We start from the raw sequence: 22862 nt of genomic DNA, 5'->3' as shown, positions 1-22862 counted from the left end.
TCAAACACAACATAAGAAAGATGTGATGAAAGTATTAAAAAGGTGTATAAGTTTATAAAATGTTTATAATGGTTATATATAAGTCTGCCTTAACCGAACAAAACCTTTACCAATTCCATATAAACACCAATCTGAAAATCATCCAGTTTCAAGCGATTCAATTCAGGGGCCACGACAATCCCAGTGTTGTCCATGGAATAGTGGGACATCATATCCTGATACATCTCCCACTCGAACTTGTTAGAATCATAATATTTGGAATCGATCGATAAATTGTTCGGTATAGCACAAAGCCAGATTCTTGTCTTGTAGAACTTGAAGAGTTCTTTGATCAGGTCTCTAAAATCATTACGCTCTTGGCAAATATAGTAGAAAGTGAGTTTCTTTCTGTCGAATTGAAACTCGGCATTCAGTATTTTGATGTTCAATCCGCCACCCGAGTTGTTGTTATTCAGCGACCTTAATTTTAGCTGTGCAATATGGAGAGCCTTTAGCTCATCCTGGAATTTATTGTGTAAATTGGTGGAAGATTCCCATGGGGTGGCAAATCTCAGGACCTGCTTCGATGGGATGATCAATTGCGTTAGTTCAATGATATCATATAACTTCGGATTCAATTCACGAGCGACTGGCTTACCATTGGTCGTGTCAATTAAAGTCTTTATGAACTGGTCATTGGGGAAGTGCTGTTGACTGTTGGTAATTAGAGAATCGAAATGAATTTTTTTCTTCAAGAAATTAATGAATAATGCCAAATTTATATCTACAACTGGCTCAACCACCAAAACTAAATCTTTGCCACGGTCACCATCAATGATGACCAAATCTCCTCTTTTGAGTATAAGTGTGGCGGTTTGTGGTTTAGACAACAATTCGAGCTTACCGTTTTTCAGCGATACCAACACTAAAGGCTTATAGTGCAGATGCATTGAGGTGCTGTTGTTAGATTTGGCCGCGGCGGACGACGTAACGTTTGAAGCTGCAGTGGAAACGAATGCATCTGACTGTGGGTTATAATTCAGGTTACAATTTTTCAGAAAATTCAAAAACTCTATGATCCTGGAATTGGAGACAGAGACACCATCCCCGCGCAAAGTTTCCTTTATGCTGTCAATAAATTTATAAACTTTATCACTAGCAAAATAATTGGACCCGCAATCAAGATACAAGTCATGCAGTTCCTTGGATGACGCCAGGTTCTTGCCATCAACCACCGTCAATCCGGTATCGTTTGCGGGAGCAGGTTGCGGATGTAAATCCAGCACTGGCTGGGTGTTTCGCCTAGCATTGAAGGGTGATGAATACTGTTGCTGCTGAGTATACTTGGAAGGAGCAGTATAAGGCACTTGCAATAATGGGTCGTTATTGATATATACAGGTTGCGAGTATTGCGGCTGCTGGGTGGCCGCATTGCCATGAATCAGCGTATCGGAAATATAGGAAGATCTTCTACCCGGGTCAAAGATGCCGTGCTGTTGCTGTTGCTGTTGCTGTTGCTGCTGTTGCTGGTGCTGCGGGTAGTATTTTTGGGAGCTGTTGTTTAAAGGAGAAAGAATATTGTTAGGCGAAGTGTTCATCACATTCAAGTAATCCTGCTTGTATGGTTTTCTGCCCAGCGTCGGATTGCCGTTAAACTCAAATGAGAAAAGAGACAGATTAGGGTCCTTCCCACTAATGTTCGTTTCGTTCTGTTTCCTGCTCCCGTCCGCAAAGGCGCTAAATGAGGCCCTTTTAGTGTTCTTCTGCCCCAGAAGAGATTGTTTGTCTTCTCTGAAACCAATGTAACCGTTGATAAAGTCAACTCTGGAGCGAGGGTGCGCAGCAGTGCCATTATCGTTAAAATCTGCCATTTTTCCTGGCAAGTCTGCTAGCGACTTGCCACTATTGTTCTTGAACAGCAACTTGTCATAGTAGTTCCTCAACTCCTGGTTGTCGGATATACTTGTGGTGCTACTGATTGAGGGCAGCTCCATAGTACCTTATTTCTATCTTTGTTCCTTTGTCTATATGTCTATGCAGTCTGGTGAGCTGGTATTGAATGGCGCCCTCTCTCTGCCATTGTTCTTTTATTGTTTATATACTGTGTCAGCGATCCCCGCGTGTCTGCCCCTGAAACACCGGCGCAAGACCCCCTTGGGCGTGGGGAAGGGGCAGGGTCAATTTACAGACAGGCTCGAGCCTGCCTGTAAATTGACCCACAGTTTCTTGATATTTGGATGATCAAGTGTTGCGCACTTCTACGTAAGCGTGATTTACCCTCTACTTTTGTCCTTCGATACTCACCGCACTGCAGTTAGCGCCAGCGACTCAGAAGCACCAACACACCAAGAAACGTAACCATCAACTGTGTGGAAGCCCTCTTGTATGCTGGATAGCCCTCGTGCAACCAAATCAGCCGGGCGTGGCAGCGGTCAACGCCTACTAGTTTCTTCAGCTCTATTCTTGTTATAGGACCATCTACGTATGCAAAAAATGAAGGTGCGGTTTTCCCCCTCTGGCACGGTGCGGAAGAGGGAAAGAAGAAAGGACGAAATGTCCGATGGTAGCGCCACTCCATGCTATACGACTCTGTTGGCAAAACCACAGTTTGGTTCCAAACTCGCGACTCCCCTATGATCTACAAATATATTCCAACGCACTTGCCTTCCTTCTGTTGCGGTTATCTTGTGCACGTTTGCAACATCTGCTGCTGCAACAACTGAACCTGTTTTTGATTTCATAATTTTTCTCCTCTTGTCGTTTCGTGTTGTCATGGCGATTTGGGAAAAAGTTGAAAAAAAAATAGCAGTGAGTGGTAATCTTCAAGGAAAACGCAGCCAACAAAAAACCTCTCTGCAACAAAATACCTACCAGGCGCTGCATCTTCTCACCTACTCTTGTCTGTTCAATATTCTGAATTTTATTTGCCCATGTCCGGTGATAATAACATTGAGCCTACTAGTCGGGGCTCGAACGACAATAGCAACGGTCCCAGCAACGGATCTTCAATGAACAGTAATCGGTACAGTTTAAACGCTCCCAAGTACAGCAGTCAACCGCCGCCAGCATCACACACGTATCTGCCTCCCATGTCAGTGAATATCCCGCCCATAGCCACCAAGTCGTCCTCGATATACAGCCTGCTACATCAAAGTTCCTCTCGCCCAGAAACGCCAAATCCAATATTACCGCCTCTTATCGGTAATGGCCCCAGCTCTCATAAACCATCTCCCACCCCTGCACAGCCCCCTCCACAGCTCACATCACAGCGACATTCTGCTACGTACTCAATGTATCCATCGTCGATCAGCCTGAATAGATCGAATTCCTCTGCTTACCCACTTTCCTCCAAGTCAGAGGAAACCTTAAACAACAATCCTCCTGCTATTGCCAAACGCACGAACACTTTCCCCTCAATCCCAAGTAGTGCTAAAAAACAGAAAACAAGCCAAGAGAAACGAATCTCTTCCATTTCAAGGAGAAACACGCAGGAAATAATAGCTAAGCAAATTGCAGAAAACAACAAATCTAAAACCATCGAGGAGTATGCACAGATTGTGAAGCATGCAGAAATCAAAGTCTTGAGCATGGACTCTCAGAACACGTCAAAGGCAGCTTTGCAGCTAGCGGAACAAAACAGGGAAAGAGAAAGACAAGTGTTTGCGTTACTTTGGTTGATGAAAAACTGCAAGTCACAGCATGATAGTTATGTGCCACGGGGCAAGATATTTGCTCAATACGCCTCATCCTGCTCTCAAAACAACCTGAAGCCCCTATCACAAGCATCTTTGGGGAAGTTAATAAGAACAGTTTTCCCTGATTTGACGACTAGAAGGCTGGGTATGAGAGGTCAATCCAAATACCACTATTGCGGGTTGAAACTAACTGCCAATGAAAGTAGCGCCGTGACTCTTAGTAACAACAGTGCTTCGTTATCCTTAGCGCATAATAACGACCCTTTATCGCCCCTATCATCACCATCACCATCTTCACCGTCGCCGCAGGTACCTAATGTTCCATCGCCATCTTTGTTAAAAAGGAAAAGTCTTTCTCGAACTGCATCACCAGTTAAACAGAGTAGTTATGATAATCCTAATGAACCAGAACCCGAATCACTGCACCAAAACGAGACAGAAACAAATAAACCGGACTCCTCCCCAGCAGCGGCGAATAGTCTAATGGGAACACTGTCGTCTGAAGAATTAACATTTGCCCATGATTTAATTGGAAAAGTTTTCATTTGTAATGATAAACTATCAGATAGCTATAACACTCACATACTGTCGAGCTCAGAACATCCGCTTTTGACATCGTATAAGTTAGAATTCCCAAAGATTCCCCAAAATGTACTTCCCGCAGATACTGATCCGGATGTTATATCATCCTTAGAGTCATTATATCATATCCATTGCAACTCCGTTTACGAATGCATCAAATTTCTGAAAAGTGATAATATATCTAATGCATTATTCTTCTCTAACTCGAACTCCATCTCGCCCACGATGTTTAATCTATTCACTTCTGAACCATTGATCGATTGGGTAACGAAGTGTGACTTAATCACCTATACAGAGTTAATCAAGTTTTTTTCACAATTCATAATTCATTCTAATGAAATCAGTGATTCCGTTATTCAAAAACTTGAAAGCATGATCAAGCTCTTGCCCGAGCAAATTAATAAGGCAGTTTTAGAATTACCAAAGCCACTAGTGCAAAGGAAGTTATCAATTATTAATAATTTTACCAAATTAGTTAAAAAACTAATCAAGCTATTAAAATTCATTTTAAACTTTTTGAAAAGTTTTCCTATATTTAAAAATGGCATGAGTAATGACTGGAAGAATATTGTAAATCTAGACGATATTTTAGAAATGATGATTAATGAGGATGATACAAATTCAGAAACAAACACAATAATGCAACATTTGCAAGGATTTTGCCAAGTTTTCATAACAAAGTTTTTAAACTCCTCTATGAGCGTTAGCAATGATCCTTCAATATCTATCGAATGCAAATCGTTGAATGAAATGATCAAAGATTTTTGTTCCTTCATTTCCGTACAAGGCAAATTTTCTTGCTTGAAATTAATTGATTGTAGCACAAGATTCAGAAATGCAATAATCGGTGATATTAGCTTAAAGTCAAATGAGAATTTACTGTCGTGGTTGTTTCTGAATAATGTCATGGGTCAATTGCTGAATTACTGTTTTGAAGTCATCAAATTCGTCAATGACCTAAAGGTTTAAAAGTTCTGTCCTTAATATATGGGGATTTTTCAGAAGTATATAATGTTGCATATGTAAAAGAAAATAAAAGTAAAAGAATACTACAAATCGTTGATAAAGAAATTTTACGTTATTAATATACACACTAAAAAAAATCTAATCTAATAATAGAGAAAGTTTTTTGAAAAAGAGAAAGCTGTTTAATATATAGGATGAGATGGAGTGATGCGAATCATTTCTTAGATTTCTTAGATTTCTTTTCTTCAGATTCACCGTCTTCAGACTTTCTTTTCTTCTCCTTCTTGTCTTTCTTCTCCTTCTTGTCCTTCTTTTCCTTCTTGTCTTTCTTCTCCTTCTTCTCCTTCTTTTCTTTCTTCTCTTTCTTTTCCTTCTTGCCGTCATCCTCTTTCACTTCTTCCTTTTCAGTTTCAACTTCCTTGATTAAAGAATCAGCTTCTTCTTTAGCCTTCTTAGGCTCTTTTTCAGTTTCCTTGGTTTCTTGAGCGCTAGAAGTTGACTGTTCAGCATTGTCTAATGGAACGTACTCTTTTTTCCATTGTTCTGGAGTGTTTTCGTTAACACGGCCGTATTTATCTAATTTGCCGTCTGCCTTCATTTGCTTTTTCTTTTGTGCGACTGGACCCAACCCCCATCTTCTTGGGTACAAATCTCTTTCCATGATACATCTCTTCACGCTAGCAACAACACCGTGATCACAAGAAGCTAAATCAACGGTTGACATTTGTGCAATGGCAACAGCAATGGCTTCACCCTTTGTAGTTATCAAGACAATTTCGTCATATAACTCAATACCTTCTTCGTAACGCAATAAACCAGGAATCATCAATTTTGCACCATAACATACTGCGTTAACAGCAGAATCCTTTACTACAATTCTCTTGTAACCAACCAATAGGGTTTCTAAAGGTTGAATAATGGATCTCAAGTAAGATTCATCTCTTGTATTATCGTAAACCCATTGGGCATCCATAACATCATGCAAAGTGACCATGTTGTCGTTCTCAGATAGAGCACCGGATCTAACACGACGCAATTCTTGCATGTGACCACCGACACCTAATAGCATACCTAAATGAACACATAAAGTACGCATATAAGTACCAGCTTCACAGGAAGCCCAGAAGACACCCAAGTTTCTCTTGTTATCGAACTCAATCAAGTTTGACTCATAAATAGTACGAACACGTAATTGTCTCTTAACAGCAGAGATTAAAGGAGGTCTTTGGAAGAGCGCACCAGTCAAGTTTTCCAACGAGCGGCCCAAGTCCTTTTCGTCCTTCAAGGCATCATGCAATCTAACGATACACACATACTCCTTACCAGCACCTTGTTGAGACTTAACCAATCTGGTAGCTCTGTCAACACAAACAATCAAACAACCAGTAACTTTTGGATCCAATGTACCAGAGTGACCGGTCTTCTCACAACGTAAGATTCTTTTGATCCAAGCGACAACTTCGTGCGATGATGGGTTGGAAGGTTTATCTAAGTTAATGACACCAGAACTGATGTATGATTTCAGGTCTCTCTTTAGTGGTGAACTACCAGCTGGGATAGGGGTATAGTGACCACTTCTGACTAATAACTTGTCAAAATTCTTCAAAAGTAATGGCCATTCACTAGTGTCAGTGGATGCACCTGCAGCTTCAGGCTTAATAACGAAATCCTCCTTTGACATTGTGTATATCGGTCCTCTGTGTAGGTTGTAATTATTTCCAGATGGTAATGACTCTTAAATTAAAAAAAACCAATAAAAATGTTCTAAAAAGTATCTTTACATTATATTTTTCCTAACCTAAACATCTCATCATTTGAAAATTTTTCATAATTTTTCAGCTTTTTTCTTTTTGCGAAGAAGGAAAAGAAGGAAGAAAATTTTTCAGTGAGGACAGAAGATCATATTTTACGAATGGGTAAATACTGAAAGTTTTGATAAAAAAGGGAAGAATATATATATATATATATAATAAATAAATCATTGAGCTATTGTGTAAGCCTACAAAGCCGCTGCCTCAAATTCCTTTTTCAATCTAGATTCCACCGCGTCAATGAACTCCTCGGTAGTAACATAAGCTGATCTTTCAGTCTTACCCAGAATGAGTGCCAAATCTTTAGTCATGATTGCATCTTCTTGCACCGTATTTACCGTGGCGCTTTCCAGAATTTGGCCGAACTTGACTACATCAGGAGTATTATCAAGCTTACCCCTTTGAATGATACCTCTTGTCCACGCGAAGATAGACGCAATGGAATTTGTTGAAGTCTCCTTTCCTTGTTGATGCTGTCTAAAATGTCTTGTTACTGTACCGTGGGCGGCCTCGCTTTCAAAAGTCTTGCCGTCCGGAGTAATCAACACAGACGTCATTAACCCCAAAGAGCCAAATCCTTGCGCGACAATATCTGATTCTACGTCACCATCGTAATTCTTCATGGCAATTATGTACCCACCTTTAGATTTCAGCATTTGGGCTACCATATCATCAATTAAACGGTGTTCATACCAGATGCCAAGAGATTCAAATTTCTTTTTATAACTTTCAGCGTACATAGCTTCGAAAACATCTTTGAATTTACCATCATACTTCTTCAAGATAGTATTTTTGGTGGTAGAATATAATGGTAACTTCCTTTCAATGGCCAATTCAAAGGAGGCCTTCGCAAACCCCTCGATCGAATCAGTAGTATTGTACATCATCATGGCAACTCCGCCATGTTCTGGGTAGTCAAACACTTTCAAATCTACATCATGAGTCCCGCTCTTGGACTTATAAACAAGTCTCAATTCACCTTCTTCAGGGACTACTACATCAGTGGCTTTATATTGGTCGCCGAATGCATGTCTCCCGATGATGATGGGCTTCTCCCATTGAGGAACTAGCCTCGGAATCCTAGGGATAATAATAGGTTCCCTGAACACCGTACCACCCAAAATGTTTCTAATAGTACCATTGGGAGATTTCCACATCTTTTTCAAGTGGAATTCCTCGACCCTTGCCTCATCGGGTGTGATAGTTGCGCATTTGACAGCTACCCCGTACTTAAGAGTAGCAGTAGCTGAGTCCACAGTCACTTGGTCATCGGTCTGGTCACGATATTCCACGGAGAGATCATAGTACTTCAAATCCACGTCAAGATAGGGCAAGACTAACTTGTCCCTGATCAAATGCCAGATTATTCTTGTTTGTTCATCACCGTCCATTTCCACAATGGGGTTAGCTACCTTGATCTTCGTCATTATGGTTATATATATATACGTATGTTACCTTGTTATCTCCTATCCTCGTGCCTGAGCAACGATTGTAGTCGACGAGCCAAGAGTGCAATAACATACAATTGCAGAGTAGCATTTATATAGCATGCCGGAGACTAGTTTGCCTATAGCAAATTCCAACCGAACCAATAATGTTAAGTCCGGTTTCTGATTATTCCCCACCCCCACTATTCATAGCCCTGGAATGGATTGTATCAAAAGAAAAAGACTGATGATTTGACTACTGCTTATTTTTCCCTTATTTCCTTATTTGCCGACTCTCGGACCACCGGCAATGACATCCCGGAGTTAAAAAATAAATATACAGAGTTTCACGTGACCAGAGTGTCACCCTCTCCGACTAACCCAGTGAGAACCCACGGTCCCAGGGCCGTCGTAAGTGACGCATCAATTGTTGCATTAAAGTGGATAACTGTAAAACCCTGGAATAGTATTTCGTTCAAGGTGCGTGTTAGTTCCAAGCTATTGACAACTTCCATGTCGTCATTCTCTAGATCGAACTGCATTTTCATCTGCGTATTTCCTGTATCCTCATCGTGCAGAATGCGCGATGTGGAATTGATCCATTGCTTCATGGGTAAGTTTAAGAAGTTGATGTCGTTATGATATAGGTCGATCTGTCCCCGAATGGTGTCGATGCGAACTCGGTCGCGCTGATGTGTCTCATAAAAGGATAGATCAAAGTATCCTAAAAATGTCCCCACAAGACTGAGCTTTTTGCGGGCTGCCCATCGTAGCTGAAGGTCGTTGATCTGAAACTCTTGAATCAATTCACTGGAATTGAATGTAGCGTTGGTAGTAATGGGAATAAACGACATTTCTTGGAAAACGTCCTCCAGCATTTCGACAGGAATCAATGAGTTATTGTCTATGCCATCTTCAATGACATGGCCTCTTACTGCAAACGTAACAGTCTCGTTCTGGTTCAGGACCGCATTCACTATTTGGCTCATTGGTGTAAGGCTATTCTGAGGGCATTCTTGGTATAGTAGTTCATTGGGCAGAGGACCTTTGATTTCATTTTGTAAACAGACGAAGATATTATCCTTATCGTGGTGCAAATTGATTGGTTCATTAAAGCATGACAACGTTGGAATCGCGATAGCAGGCTTGCCGTTACAGTCCGGTAGCTTGATTTCCCAATTGATGAAAGGGATTGACGCGCCTGGCGGAAGGCGAACCCAATCCAACCCCCCGAGAATGGTAATCGGATTCAGTCTCATATCAGCATGAAATCCATCAGAACCAGAGTCTCGTAATGTAAAACCTTGAAGAGATATTGCATCAAACATATTTTGAAGCATTCGAAGGGGCGTTGCTGATAATTTTTCCCAATCAATGATATCTTTCCAATTTAAAATTTCACCGTTAAGTTTCAATATATCAAGACGCATGCCAAATTTTTTCTTGAAGATAGTCATATCTAAATTTGATTTTATATTTAACGAATCGAAATCACCATTCCAGAATTTTTTCATAACTTTTACGATTTTCCAAATAGACGGTTTAACTAAAACTTTGAACTGTAGGTCGTTAATCTGTCGGTGAGCCAAATTAAAACAAATGGGGTCCATGCCAACAACATCTCCCAGTTTATCCTTAAATGCCAGATCTCCGTCGAACGTGGTCACGTTATTGAGATCTATACAGATGGTTTTAAGAACTTTTTCATTGAAGTATCGTATCCAGTCTCGTTGACTACTGGCGTCCGAGTCATTTTCTGCTCCTGGCCATTTATTATAATCAAACCAAATCTGAGAGTGTATAGAAACCTGTAAGTACTTACCTGTATCATTGTTCAGGTCGGAGCGCATATTATCTTTCCAGCCATCAAGCTGAAACTCCACCAGTTTGAAATTTGTTACTTGAACTAGATTCTTCTCTATGACCTCTGTGGGCGGCACATGTCCCCTAATAAACTGCACTATGCTGACACCAAGGAAACTTAATAAAGTAATGCCTAGCAGATATGTAATCAGGCGTTTCATACTCCTCCTACGAGATTTGATTAGGGCCTCATTTGCGACGTTGATTCTCACTTCATCACTGATAAGTTGGCTTTCTTGAGTGTTTGGTCTCAACAGTGGTTGAGTTTCTAGATCTTGGTCATCTGCTTCTGAGGGAGAGTTAGTGTGCATCTGATAAGGTTCAAAGAGTAATGCACTACACGCAAACAATTAAAAAATCCCTTAAAACAAGAAGATCTTGTGTCTTCTTCTCTCATACAGTTTTCTTTCTTGATCCTGGTGCTTTCTCATTTATCTCCTAAGAGAATTGAATAACCCCATGCATGCGCTTTAAAAAAAGTTAAGTAAGCGATGGGATGAAATTTTTTTTTCCGATGTTGTTAGCAAAGTAGCGACTTAACAGCATATATAGGAAAAGAAGAACACTGAGAAGAATGCTTTATTTGATTGGGCTTGGTCTATCTTACAAATCAGACATCACTGTTCGTGGTTTGGAAGCTATCAAGAAATGTTCTAGAGTTTATTTAGAGCACTATACCAGCATCTTAATGGCTGCCAGCCAAGAAGAGTTAGAAGCATATTATGGTAAGGAGATCATCTTGGCTGATAGAGAATTAGTTGAGACCGGTTCCAAACAGATTTTGTATAACGCTGATAAGGAAGACGTTGCTTTCTTGGTCGTGGGTGATCCATTTGGTGCCACCACACACACGGATTTGGTCCTTAGAGCTAAACGTGAGGCAATTCCCGTTGAAATTATTCATAATGCATCTGTTATGAATGCGGTTGGAGCATGTGGCTTGCAACTGTATAACTTCGGTCAAACCGTCTCCATGGTATTCTTCACCGATAATTGGAGACCTGACTCATGGTATGACAAGATCTGGGAAAATAGAAAAATTGGCCTTCATACTTTAGTGTTATTGGATATTAAGGTTAAGGAACAAAGCATTGAAAATATGGCCCGTGGCAGACTAATTTACGAACCACCAAGGTATATGTCTATCGCACAATGTTGTCAACAGTTATTAGAGATTGAAGAGAAAAGAGGCACGAAGGCGTACACTGCAGATACTCCTGCCGTTGCAATTAGTAGATTAGGATCAAGTTCCCAAAGCTTCAAGTCTGGTACCATAAGTGAATTGGCCAATTACGATTCGGGTGAGCCATTGCACTCGCTGGTCATTCTTGGCAGACAATGTCATGAATTAGAGCTGGAATACTTGCTAGAGTTTGCCGACGACAAAGAAAAGTATGGGAAAGATGTGGCGAATGACCAAGAGTATTTCAAACCTGCGGCATGGGTCCCACCGGTGGAAGACAAAAGCGACGAGTAAAGCCATCCTGAAGGTAATGCACGCGCCTATGTGTAGTTTCTCTTTTATAATACATAGTGAACAGAAACATTCAGTCGGGTAACAAATTTAGCCGAAACGGCCATGGGTAAAAATGGTGATGAACGAATAAGATGTATGACAACAATTACTCAGGAAGCCAAGAGCGATTCAGGACGCTTATAGACAGATACACACATATATACAGGGATGACGCAACTAAAATATTTAATGCTAGTTTCTAGACAAGGAAAAATCAGATTGAAGAAATGGTACACGGCAATGTCCGCTGGTGAAAAGACAAAAATAGTGAAAGATTTGACACCTACGATTTTGGCAAGAAAACCCAAAATGTGTAACATAATCGAGTATAGCGACCACAAAGTGGTATACAAGCGATATGCCAGTCTGTACTTTATTGTTGGGGTAACGCCCGATGTTGACAATGAACTGTTGACCTTGGAAATCATCCATCGGTTTGTCGAAACAATGGACACTTATTTCGGCAATGTCTGTGAGTTAGACATAATATTTAACTTCAACAAGGTTTACGATATTTTGAATGAGATGATTATGTGCGATGGGTCCATCGCAGAGAGCAGTAGGAAGGAAGTGCTGCACCATGTGACCGTGATGGACACCATGGAGAGCAACGAGAATCTGGAAAGGGTACTGAGTTAGAACTACTCAAAACAATGGAATATTAGGAAAAGAGAAGAAAAGAAATGGAAGGAGGTGGGAGGGGCTCTGCTATTATTTCCGCATTATCGCAAAAGCTGTTGCCCGGACAAGAATAACTTTTGCGAGCATCGGCATAACGTTGATTGGTCAGAGCGGTAAAAAGCAATGAATGTGAAAAATATAAAGAATATATATGCGATAAAATTATCATAAAAAAGCGATATACATATTTTTGAATTCAAGCATCAATAGAACATAAGAATAGTTAGTTAGTTATTCACAAATTAGAAAAATAATAAAGAATAATTAAACGAAGATAATGAAGTTGTTTCAAAATAGTTACGATTTCAATTATCCATGGGACCAAGTAACTGCCGCTAACTGGAAAAAATATCCAAATGAAATATCTACACATGTCATCGCTGTGGATGTTTTAAGAAGAGAATTGAAAGACCAAGGTAAGGTCTTAGTTACTGAACGGCTGATCACTGTAAAACAAGGTGTTCCAAAATGGATCATGATGATGCTGGGAGGAACCAATATGAGTCATGTTAGAGAAGTTTCCGTCGTGGACTTGAATAATCAGAGCTTGACCATGAGAAGCTGTAATTTAACGATGTGTAATTTATTGAAAGTCTACGAGACTGTAACGTATAGCCCGCATCCAGATGACTCTGCTAATAAAACACTTTTTCAGCAGGAAGCCCAAATTACCGCATATGGATCCATCAGGAAGCTATGTAATAAGATGGAAGACTGGTCTGTGCAGAGATTTTGCGAGAACGCTAAAAAGGGTAAAATGGGATTCGATACCGTTTTACAAGTATTTAGTGAAAATTGGGAAAAACATGTTGATGACTTGAGTAACCAATTTGTCAGTAAAGTTAATGAAACTATGGAAGATGTTAAAATATCGGCGGGGACGCTTCTTAAAGGAACTGAAAGGAGCGGCAGAACCATTTTGCAGCAAAATATTGACTTGTTTAGAGACGCATACAACCACGAAAATTAGAGATACAGCCTCCCCGATCGCATATGGCACTGCATACTATTTATATTATATTCCTCCACTGTCTATCTATTCATTTGTTCTTTTGTTGTAAATAGAAAGTAAATAATGACAATACCAAAAGCCTTTAAAAAATTTAACGATCAATTAAAATATATAAGTTTATTAAATATACTCTACTTAAGCGTTAACCTTGTAAACGGAGTGACACTTACCACAGTACAATCTGTCCTTATGGTTAGCCAAGAAAACACCAGCACCACAGGTTGGGTTGCTACATTCTCTTCTCAATTTAGTGACCTTACCTTCAGCATCGACCTTGTAGTAGGACAAGACAGCCAACTTGACCTTCTTGTGCTTGTGTCTGATCTTCTTTGGAGTGGTGTAGACCTTCTTCTTTCTCTTCTTACCACCACCTCTCAATCTCAAGACCAAGTGCAAAGTAGATTCCTTTTGGATGTTGTAGTCAGACAGAGTTCTGCCATCTTCCAATTGCTTACCAGCAAAGATCAATCTTTGTTGGTCAGGTGGGATACCTTCCTTGTCTTGGATCTTGGACTTGACATTGTCAATAGTGTCAGAAGATTCAACTTCTAGGGTAATAGTCTTACCGGTTAAAGTCTTGACGAAAATTTGCATCTTGGCTTGTCGGCAAAATTAAAATTTAACTGCTTCTTTCTTACCAAGTAATCTTGTGACTTTCTTAGTATGAAACCGAAATTCAAACAAGAAACTTCTGACATGTCGAACATCTCAAAATATATAAAATATGCAATGAGCTTAAATAAAAGTATCTAGTTTTGCATTTGGCGAGTTCCCACCTCTTGAAAGAATGCGGCAGGGCAAAAACATTTGTTTGCGCTAGAAAAAAAAAAGAAAAAGATACACCCAATTCCAGGGAGGATGTATGGATGTTAACACGGAAAGCTATCTCTTAAGTGTTTTCTGTTCATTAAATTCAGATCATACTTAAGATACCACCATTATTGATAGAGGTCTAGCAGTATATTAACCATAGTACTTTAAAAGTTGCAAATTAGTGTGCTAACCAAATAAGTAATCTAGTTAACCAAATCCGATCCTCCAATTTCAATAGGTTTTGGAAGTCCGTGTATTTTACTTCTGTGAAATGGTCTTTTAATATGTTGCAAAATAATCAAGCTACGATAACCAATGTGTAAGTCTATGTTAGAAAACACTTTTGTGCTTTCACGTACGTTGGAGATGGGCAAGGTGCTCCGTCAAAGGAAGGAGAAACATTATGTAGTAAGGAAAAGTAGTCGGGAGGTACTTCATGGAAAAAAGCAGTTGAAGAAAAGTTCGAAAAGAGTTTGGAATCGAATTCGAGTAGGCTTGATGTTCGTTATGTTCTTGTAAAGGGCTTCGTCCAGCGGTGAAGACAGTCGCTGGGTGATCGTCAGGTCTGCCTAGTTTGAGACTATAAGTGCGCCTTCATAAAATATTAAGTTTCTTGTTTACACAAAGCCTGAACGGTTACCGTGTAGCTTCGGTTGCCCATGAATGGCTAGCAACCCTTTTAAGGCCTAATCATTGTTTATCTTGGTCACTTCTGTACGTATATGTAAGTATTTCGAGATTCCGAAAAACTGGAATGTCGACAGAAAACAAAATAAAGAACCGTTCACGCATTAAAGGGATACAAAAAATTTTAAACAAACTTGCTTGTTGGGTCTACTAGTGTCGCAACATGAATTCTTTATATGAACTCGATCCTAAATGGAAGAAGCTATTGAAAACAGACAATTTTCTGGGCGGATTAACGGTCAATGAATTCGTCCAGGAATTGAGCAAAGACCATCGTAATGACGTGTTAGTTGATACGAACACGAAAAATCTTACAACTAATGAAAAAGATCAGGATGCAATTAGAGAGGCTATCTGGAAGCAATTAGATCCGAAACCGTACATTAGAACTTTTGAATCTACCTTGAAGGAACTGAAAAACTTAAATGAGGAAACATTAAATAAAAGACAGTATTATTCCGAACAAGTCGCTAGTCAAGAAGTCATACATTCAGAAAATGTCATAAAATTATCTAAAAATTTGCACACAACTTTACTCACTTTTGACAAACTAGATGATCGTTTGACAAATGTTACTCAAGTTGTTTCACCATTGGGTGATAAATTAGAAACAGCAATCAAGAAGAAACAAAACTATATTCAAAGTGTAGAATTGATTCGTAGGTACAACGACTTCTATTCCATGGGAAAATCGGATATAATTGAACAATCAAGGCTGTCTAAAAATTGGAAGTTAAATTTGAAGTCTGTGAAATTAATGAAGAATCTACTAATATTATCATCCAAACTGGAGACAAGTTCAATACCAAGAACGATTAACACAAAGTTGGTTATTGAAAAATACTCTGAAATGATGGAAAATGAGCTGTTAGAGAATTTTAATTCAGCCTATAGAGAGAATAATTTTACTAAATTAAATGAAATTGCCATAATTCTCAACAATTTTAATGGCGGTGTTAATGTCATTCAAAGCTTCATCAACCAGCACGACTATTTCATTGATACCAAACAGATTGACTTGGAGAATGAATTTGAGAATGTTTTCATAAAGAATGTGAAGTTTAAAGAAGAGCTGATTGATTTTGAAAACCACAGTGTTATTGTTGAAACATTCATGCAACGTTTAATTAATGATGTGGAAACTGTAATAAAAAATGAATCCAAGATTGTTAAAAGGGTCTTTGAAGAAAAGGCTACTCATGTGATACAGCTGTTTATTCAAAGAGTTTTTGCTCAAAAGATTGAACCAAGATTTGTAGTTTTATTGAGGAATTCTCTCTCAATCTCAAATTTGGCTTACGTAAGAATATTACATGGACTTTTTACTTTATTTGGTAAGTTCACTAAAAGTTTAAATGATTATTTTCAACTACTGGAAATTGACGATAGCAATCAAGTTTTATCAACAACCTTGGAACAATGCTTTGCTGATTTGTTTTCTCATTATCTATATGATAGGTCTAAATATTTTGGTATTGAGAAAAGATCTTTAGAAACGATCCTAGTGGAAATGACATCCAAGTTCACTGTCAACTATGATAAGGAAATCAACAAGAGGATTCTATTAGAGAAGTATAAAGAGAAACTATCAACCAACGTGGATGCATTCATGCATTCTCCCAGAGGAAATACACACTCTCGTCAAGATTCAACATCAAGAAGTAAATTATCACAGTTTAATTCCTTTTTGAAAACTCACTTAGATAAAGATCATTTGAGTCTAAACCGTACAAATACTTTGAGCGATTCTTTTAACAATAGCTCTTCTTCTACACAGTATGATGTAACAAACAACTCTTCAAGTTTGATAAATTCAAATATTATAACAAGCGATATTGATAACAGTCCAAACAGTCCGGCGAATTATTCTTTGAACGATGTCGATTCTATGTTAAAATGTGTAGTGGAGTCTACCGCAAGAGTGATGGAACTAATTCCAAATAAGGCGCATCTATACATTCTAGAAATATTAAGAATAATGTTTTTAGGAATTGTTGATTCGTACATGGAAATTGCATTAGAAGTTGCCTACTGGAAAGTTTGTAAAGTTGATATTAACAAGACAGCGGGAGTGGTAAACCTGAATTTCTTAAAATTTATCTCAATGAGCACGGAGATATTGGATTTATTGTCGATTTCTATCAAATCCATTTTCTTACCATTATTAAATAATTCACCAGAAATCAAAGCACAAATTATTGAGATGACAAATTCACAAATTCAAAAGATGGAGATACTGATCAATATAATCTTACAAGAGACCATTACAGTGATTTCAACTAAATTTTCCACAATTTTGTGTAAGCAAAAGAAGAAGGATTTTGTGCCAAAATCTCAAGAGCTATTGGATCAGGATACCTTACCGGCAATTGAAATTGTCAATATTTTAAACTTAATCTTTGAACAATCTTCGAAGTTTCTCAAAGGAAAAAATTTACAAACATTTTTAACATTAATTGGGGAAGAGTTGTACAGTTTACTACTGTCGCATTATTCACACTTCCAAGTAAATTCCGTGGGCGGTGTTGTAGTTACAAAGGATATTATAGGCTACCAGACCGCGATAGAAGAATGGGGGGTGGCAAACTTGATAGACAAATTCGCTACTCTGAGAGAACTCGCGAATCTATTTACCGTTCAACCTGAATTATTAGAATCACTAACCAAAGAGGGTCATTTAGCAGATATTGGAAGAGATATTATCCAAAGCTACATTTCCAACAGAGAGGACTTCAACCACGACAATTTCATCAATAGCGTTAAATTGAATTTTAGATAATACATAAAGTATTTACGTTTCTTGGCAGAATGCTAACGTTAAAAAACTGTCGCATTTTCACCATTTGCATCTTAGCTTTTTCAAAGGCCTACAAAGCTGCTTAAGAAAAAAAAGAAGGAACAATGAATAGTTATGAGATCAAAGTCGGGAAGGATATATTCTAATGTCTCTGAAAAGGCAGATTCCAATAGTTTTTGAAAACGCACATTATTTCATTGTTAGTAAACCGCCTGGCATACCTTCTCAGCCACCAGACTCGAGATCGTGGGGGAGAACACACCCTAATCTTGACCCAACTCCACTACTCGAGAGATTCAAAGCTGATTATTACTCACACAAACAAGTAGAATTATGTCGGACCGTACATAGGTTAGACCATTGCGTAACTGGGGGAATGCTGATTGCAAAGACTAAGGATGCAAGTGTAAAATTCTCCAGGTTTTTACAGAAAGGCGGTAATAAGGGCTATCAGTTGAAAAGAAAGTATGTAGCCATTGTCGAGTCGTCCGCTCATTTCAATGAAACAAATAATTATGAAGTTAACTATGGGCCTCACTATAATTTTTTGATTTCACATGGTGGTAGAGAGATTACTAAGTTCAAGGTAGTTGACGAGCAATGTATTGTTTTACAATTGGTGACAGGAAAAAAACATCAGATACGGCATCACGTCTCTCAAATTTTAAATCAACCCATATTAAATGACCAGAAATATGGCAGCACCGCCAAGTTGCCAGAATTGTTCAAAGACCATATAGCGTTGCATTCAGCATGCATCATGACGAAAGTTGGTCTGCAGACCAAAACACATTTAATACCTATGGAGTTTAATAATACTGGTGAACTTTGGTCTAGAAAATACGTCGATGAAGAGGGTGAATTCATTCAGTCAATAAAAGACGCTCTGATGGAAAATTGGGACTAATAAAACAAACGATGAATGATCAATTTATTAAAGTATTTTTAATACACATATATAAATGCGAATGATAAAAAGTAGCCACTCCTTAGAAAACTGTGACGATTAATCGATGACCACTGCTTCCTTCTTTAGCACAAGTTTGTTATCCCATAGTGATTTTAAAGACCCAATAAGACCAGCTTCTTGGCTCTCTAATTTGTATATACCGACCAATGATAAAAAGGAGCCCAAGCTCAGTAAATACATCGCATAATAGTGTACCTTTCCATAGACTCTTTCAGAAATATAATCTATAATGCAAGACTGAAATCCGATATGACAATGGCCCAGCAGAACCAAGGAAAGAAATGTGTCAGTAAAAGTGGAAATAGGACCCGTAGTGACCAAGGGAACCGCAATCAGTGGAAGAATTGCTAAAGAGAGACCACGCTCAACAATCCAGTGGTACGAACCCTGAGCTCTGCTTTCGGGCGGCATGTAAGAGGAATCATTTGCGGTCCCACTCACACCTCCAGGTTTCTGTGGAATCTTTGGCAGAAAAGGAATGGTAAAGGGTCTGGCAATTGAAGAATGAAAGCTTCTTATTCCGCAAAGAGGTTTTAAAAACTTAGTCAACGACATTCCTCTTTTCCTAGTTATTGGAAATGTTTTGGACAATCGTTACTGATTTACTAGAACCGATAAACGGTCGGTCTGTCCTGTTTTAGCAATTGAGAATATATATAGGTTTGGTTCTTTGAAATCAATGTCATAATTAAGGGATACCTATGGCCAGCGCCCTTCTACTGGCCGTTCTCGGTTATCATATGCGTCCCTTATTATTTTAAATCATATTGAAAACAATCATTCCGGATAAGGGTACTCCAGCTTGGATATGTAGGTCTGGAGCTGTCTTGTTAAAGCCGCATTGAGGTGCAAGGTCCAGTTTCATTCTCCTTAAAACTTGATCTATTCAAGAGAGCGAAGAGGTAAGATGCACCACTTTAGTAAAACTATATACATGCATTAATTTACTCAACATGAACTAGGACAAGGCGAGCCACTGCTGTTAATTTCTCAGTCGGTAATGGGCGATATTAATGGTCAATGTACTACTTATAATGACTAGGATTATTTTTACGTATATAGTGATGTTAGCCATCCAGCTAGGCTTACCTATTTAGTAATGAGCAGTGAATTTATACGTTATAGGTGAACCATGAACTATTGCTTTCATCACATCAAACCAGCGAGAAAAGTGATAAGTGATCATAACATGTTTTCCAGAACAGTATCCAAGCTGCGCAATACAAGGAGGCTTTTGAGTACAGTTTCCTCGCAAATTCCAGGAACCAGAACCTCGAAACTACCTAATGGGTTGACAATTGCCACAGAATACATTCCCAATACATCTTCGGCTACTGTTGGAATATTCGTCGACGCCGGTTCTAGGGCAGAAAACGTAAAAAACAATGGTACAGCCCATTTTCTAGAACACTTGGCCTTCAAGGGTACTCAGAATAGGTCGCAACAGGGAATTGAATTGGAAATCGAAAATATCGGATCGCATTTGAACGCGTATACATCAAGAGAAAATACAGTCTATTATGCTAAATCTCTACAAGAAGATATTCCAAAGGCGGTTGATATCTTAAGTGATATTTTAACCAAGTCAGTTTTAAACGGTAGTGCTATTGAAAGAGAAAGGGATGTCATCATCAGAGAAAGTGAAGAAGTGGACAAGATGCACGATGAGGTTGTTTTTGACCATCTTCATGAGATTACCTATAAAGGCCAGCCTTTGGGAAGAACCATTCTAGGACCTATAAAAAATATTAAATCTATAACAAGATCAGATTTGAAAGATTATATAACGAAGAACTACAAAGGTGACAGAATGGTCTTGGCAGGTGCGGGCGCTGTTGATCATGAAAAATTAGTACAATATGCTCAAAAATACTTTGGTCATGTGCCCAAATCTGAATCGCCTGTCCCATTGGGCTCACCAAGGGGGCCATTACCAATATTTTGTAGAGGTGAGAGGTTCATCGAAGAAAAAACGTTACCTACTACACATATTGCTATTGCATTAGAGGGCGTTTCATGGTCTGCACCTGACTATTTTGTAGCTCTGGCGACACAAGCGATTGTCGGTAATTGGGACAGAGCTATTGGAACAGGCACAAACTCTCCCTCTCCATTGGCAGTAGCAGCCAGTCAAAATGGTCCTTTGGCTAATTCGTATATGTCATTCTCCACATCATACGCTGATTCAGGTCTGTGGGGGATGTACATAGTAACCGATTCTAATGAGCATAACGTGCAGTTGATAGTTGACGAAATTTTAAAGGAATGGAAGAGAATAAAATCCGGCAAAATTTCAGACGCCGAGGTGAATAGGGCAAAGGCTCAGCTAAAGGCAGCTTTATTGCTATCATTAGATGGGTCGACGGCCATTGTTGAAGATATCGGCAGACAAGTGGTGACAACAGGTAAGAGATTATCGCCAGAAGAGGTTTTTGAGCAAGTTGATAAAATTACTAAGGATGACATCATTATGTGGGCAAATTACAGATTACAGAACAAACCAGTTTCAATGGTTGCCCTAGGGAACACATCCACGGTCCCTAAGGTTTCCTATATCGAAGAAAAATTGAACCAATAAGCACCTCGATTTATAGGGAAATTCATATCTCCGTAAATTTTACTTCCTCTTCATACTGTATAAATTTTTATGTCAATAAATTCTTGTTAAAATGAGATACAGGTACATAAAAATTAGGAGTGGACATCAGCGGTTTGGTACCCATTCGTCAAAAAAGATACCGATATTGGCATGTTTCTTTTTTGGGCGTCTTACCCGTATGCAACGTCTGACGATGTAATTGAACCTTCCTCCCCCAAAACAACACTTATAATGAGGGTGAAAGTACGCTCCCCACATTCAATATTCAAACTGCCTCTCAGATCGTTGAAACAAAACAAAAAATCCGTTAATATATGTCACCTCAGAGATGAAGAATGATTCAATTGTATATAGCTAATGTAAAGTTTCAGTTTATCCCCTTTCTTTGCATGCGACACGATTCGGACAATACTATTTAGCATGTTTGTCAATCGTTTTCTGTTGGCCATTGCTTCGAGCAATACATTGTGAGGAAAAATAAAACTTTTCTTTTTTGGCAATAATATGATCATATGGACATCTATCACTTTCCGCACAACTGAATACAACACATCGATCTGATAAATACCATCCTATCCCCTAGCCTCCCTTCGTCAACAGCGAGGAAACCCCGGTAACAGAGACGTTACTCAGTTTTGGTTGTCACTTAGCGCTTAAAAGTACTGCAGATACAGAACTAGCATCAGAATGATACTGTAATAACCCATAATCATGCATCGTAGGACGTACTCCGGGCTTATCACACACCTATATCTTCATATCTCTGATCAGCAAAATAGTTTTCAACTCTACTACTTATTCGAACGAAAAATTGTTGTTTCATACTTACAATATGGTGTGAAGTCTGTGTGAAAGAATAAATCATGATTTCTTATATTCTGCAGCGCCGCTAGTTGAAAATAAATTTCACAGTTAGCATTAGTCTTTTATAACCAATAACGCTAAAGCTTTATATTTAGCGGTCCTAAAGAAATGAGCTGATGGAATATTACCTTCCCATTCGTGAAGTATTGAACAACAAATAATCGCATTCTTTTATGAGCATATAAAAAATGATTTTCCCCGGTAAGAAAGAAGGATTTTAATTAGAAGAAAAGTCGAGACTTAATAACCATCGCGGGTCACTTAATTAATTTCTAAAATATCGATTACTAGTCAGACCAATTCAAAACACCGTCATATTATCTCAGCGGTAACGAATCCTATTGCGCTAACCAGTGACAAAATTGCCCGACATATTATATTTGCCAGAAAAGGGCAAAATGGTTAAAACAGGGCCGATGAGTAACGAAACGAGTCAGGGTACGCTATGAAATTCTAGGGCACAGTAGGGTAACACTTAACCCCTAATTAATGAATTTGAAGACACATCACAAAATTAAAATAAAAATCACGTGACACATAGCTATTGTTAGACGATCGATATATTCTGTCCATAATCCAGGTCACCTACAAATACTAAAT

At 38.8% G+C, this 22862-nt stretch overlaps 13 protein-coding genes across 13 annotated transcripts; 7 read left to right on the top strand and 6 right to left on the bottom strand.

Annotated features, from left to right (window-relative positions):
* Positions 1-89: 89 nt before the first annotated feature.
* Positions 90-1973, bottom strand: SPAR_L02120 (uncharacterized protein; the record flags this gene model as incomplete). The annotated part of the gene is made up of 1 exon (XM_033912045.1): positions 90-1973. One exon carries the CDS (start codon positions 1971-1973, stop codon positions 90-92), a length of 1884 nt encoding a protein of 627 aa, XP_033767936.1.
* A 936-nt stretch (positions 1974-2909) lies between these two features.
* RFX1 (Rfx1p) lies at positions 2910-5225 on the top strand (the record flags this gene model as incomplete). The annotated part of the gene is made up of 1 exon (XM_033912044.1): positions 2910-5225. The coding sequence occupies one exon, from the start codon at positions 2910-2912 to the stop codon at positions 5223-5225; it is 2316 nt and encodes a 771-aa protein (XP_033767935.1).
* Positions 5226-5436: 211 nt separating this feature from the next.
* On the bottom strand, positions 5437-6903 carry CBF5 (pseudouridine synthase CBF5; the record flags this gene model as incomplete). Its single annotated transcript, XM_033912043.1, has 1 exon — positions 5437-6903. The coding sequence occupies one exon, from the start codon at positions 6901-6903 to the stop codon at positions 5437-5439; it is 1467 nt and encodes a 488-aa protein (XP_033767934.1).
* Positions 6904-7221: 318 nt separating this feature from the next.
* On the bottom strand, positions 7222-8460 carry IDP2 (isocitrate dehydrogenase (NADP(+)) IDP2; the record flags this gene model as incomplete). The annotated part of the gene is made up of 1 exon (XM_033912042.1): positions 7222-8460. One exon carries the CDS (start codon positions 8458-8460, stop codon positions 7222-7224), a length of 1239 nt encoding a protein of 412 aa, XP_033767933.1.
* Positions 8461-8807: 347 nt separating this feature from the next.
* TAG1 (Tag1p) lies at positions 8808-10634 on the bottom strand (the record flags this gene model as incomplete). Its single annotated transcript, XM_033912041.1, has 1 exon — positions 8808-10634. The coding sequence occupies one exon, from the start codon at positions 10632-10634 to the stop codon at positions 8808-8810; it is 1827 nt and encodes a 608-aa protein (XP_033767932.1).
* Positions 10635-10897: 263 nt separating this feature from the next.
* Positions 10898-11800, top strand: DPH5 (diphthine synthase; the record flags this gene model as incomplete). Its single annotated transcript, XM_033912040.1, has 1 exon — positions 10898-11800. One exon carries the CDS (start codon positions 10898-10900, stop codon positions 11798-11800), a length of 903 nt encoding a protein of 300 aa, XP_033767931.1.
* A 207-nt stretch (positions 11801-12007) lies between these two features.
* Positions 12008-12478, top strand: APS1 (Aps1p; the record flags this gene model as incomplete). Its single annotated transcript, XM_033912039.1, has 1 exon — positions 12008-12478. The coding sequence occupies one exon, from the start codon at positions 12008-12010 to the stop codon at positions 12476-12478; it is 471 nt and encodes a 156-aa protein (XP_033767930.1).
* Positions 12479-12797: 319 nt separating this feature from the next.
* UPS2 (Ups2p) lies at positions 12798-13490 on the top strand (the record flags this gene model as incomplete). The annotated part of the gene is made up of 1 exon (XM_033912038.1): positions 12798-13490. One exon carries the CDS (start codon positions 12798-12800, stop codon positions 13488-13490), a length of 693 nt encoding a protein of 230 aa, XP_033767929.1.
* A 177-nt stretch (positions 13491-13667) lies between these two features.
* Positions 13668-14126, bottom strand: RPS31 (ubiquitin-40S ribosomal protein eS31 RPS31 fusion protein; the record flags this gene model as incomplete). Its single annotated transcript, XM_033912037.1, has 1 exon — positions 13668-14126. One exon carries the CDS (start codon positions 14124-14126, stop codon positions 13668-13670), a length of 459 nt encoding a protein of 152 aa, XP_033767928.1.
* A 1069-nt stretch (positions 14127-15195) lies between these two features.
* Positions 15196-17811, top strand: SEC10 (exocyst subunit SEC10; the record flags this gene model as incomplete). Its single annotated transcript, XM_033912036.1, has 1 exon — positions 15196-17811. The coding sequence occupies one exon, from the start codon at positions 15196-15198 to the stop codon at positions 17809-17811; it is 2616 nt and encodes an 871-aa protein (XP_033767927.1).
* A 163-nt stretch (positions 17812-17974) lies between these two features.
* Positions 17975-18736, top strand: PUS5 (pseudouridine synthase PUS5; the record flags this gene model as incomplete). The annotated part of the gene is made up of 1 exon (XM_033912035.1): positions 17975-18736. One exon carries the CDS (start codon positions 17975-17977, stop codon positions 18734-18736), a length of 762 nt encoding a protein of 253 aa, XP_033767926.1.
* A 99-nt stretch (positions 18737-18835) lies between these two features.
* Positions 18836-19354, bottom strand: SHH4 (the record flags this gene model as incomplete). Its single annotated transcript, XM_033912034.1, has 1 exon — positions 18836-19354. The coding sequence occupies one exon, from the start codon at positions 19352-19354 to the stop codon at positions 18836-18838; it is 519 nt and encodes a 172-aa protein (XP_033767925.1).
* Positions 19355-19988: 634 nt separating this feature from the next.
* MAS1 (mitochondrial processing peptidase) lies at positions 19989-21377 on the top strand (the record flags this gene model as incomplete). The annotated part of the gene is made up of 1 exon (XM_033912033.1): positions 19989-21377. The coding sequence occupies one exon, from the start codon at positions 19989-19991 to the stop codon at positions 21375-21377; it is 1389 nt and encodes a 462-aa protein (XP_033767924.1).
* Positions 21378-22862: the final 1485 nt, after the last annotated feature.

Source organism: Saccharomyces paradoxus (assembly GCF_002079055.1).
Source record: "Saccharomyces paradoxus strain CBS432 chromosome XII sequence".
NCBI classification, from domain to species: Eukaryota; Fungi; Ascomycota; class Saccharomycetes; order Saccharomycetales; family Saccharomycetaceae; genus Saccharomyces; species Saccharomyces paradoxus.
This window is presented reverse-complemented; position numbering and strand designations above follow the sequence as displayed.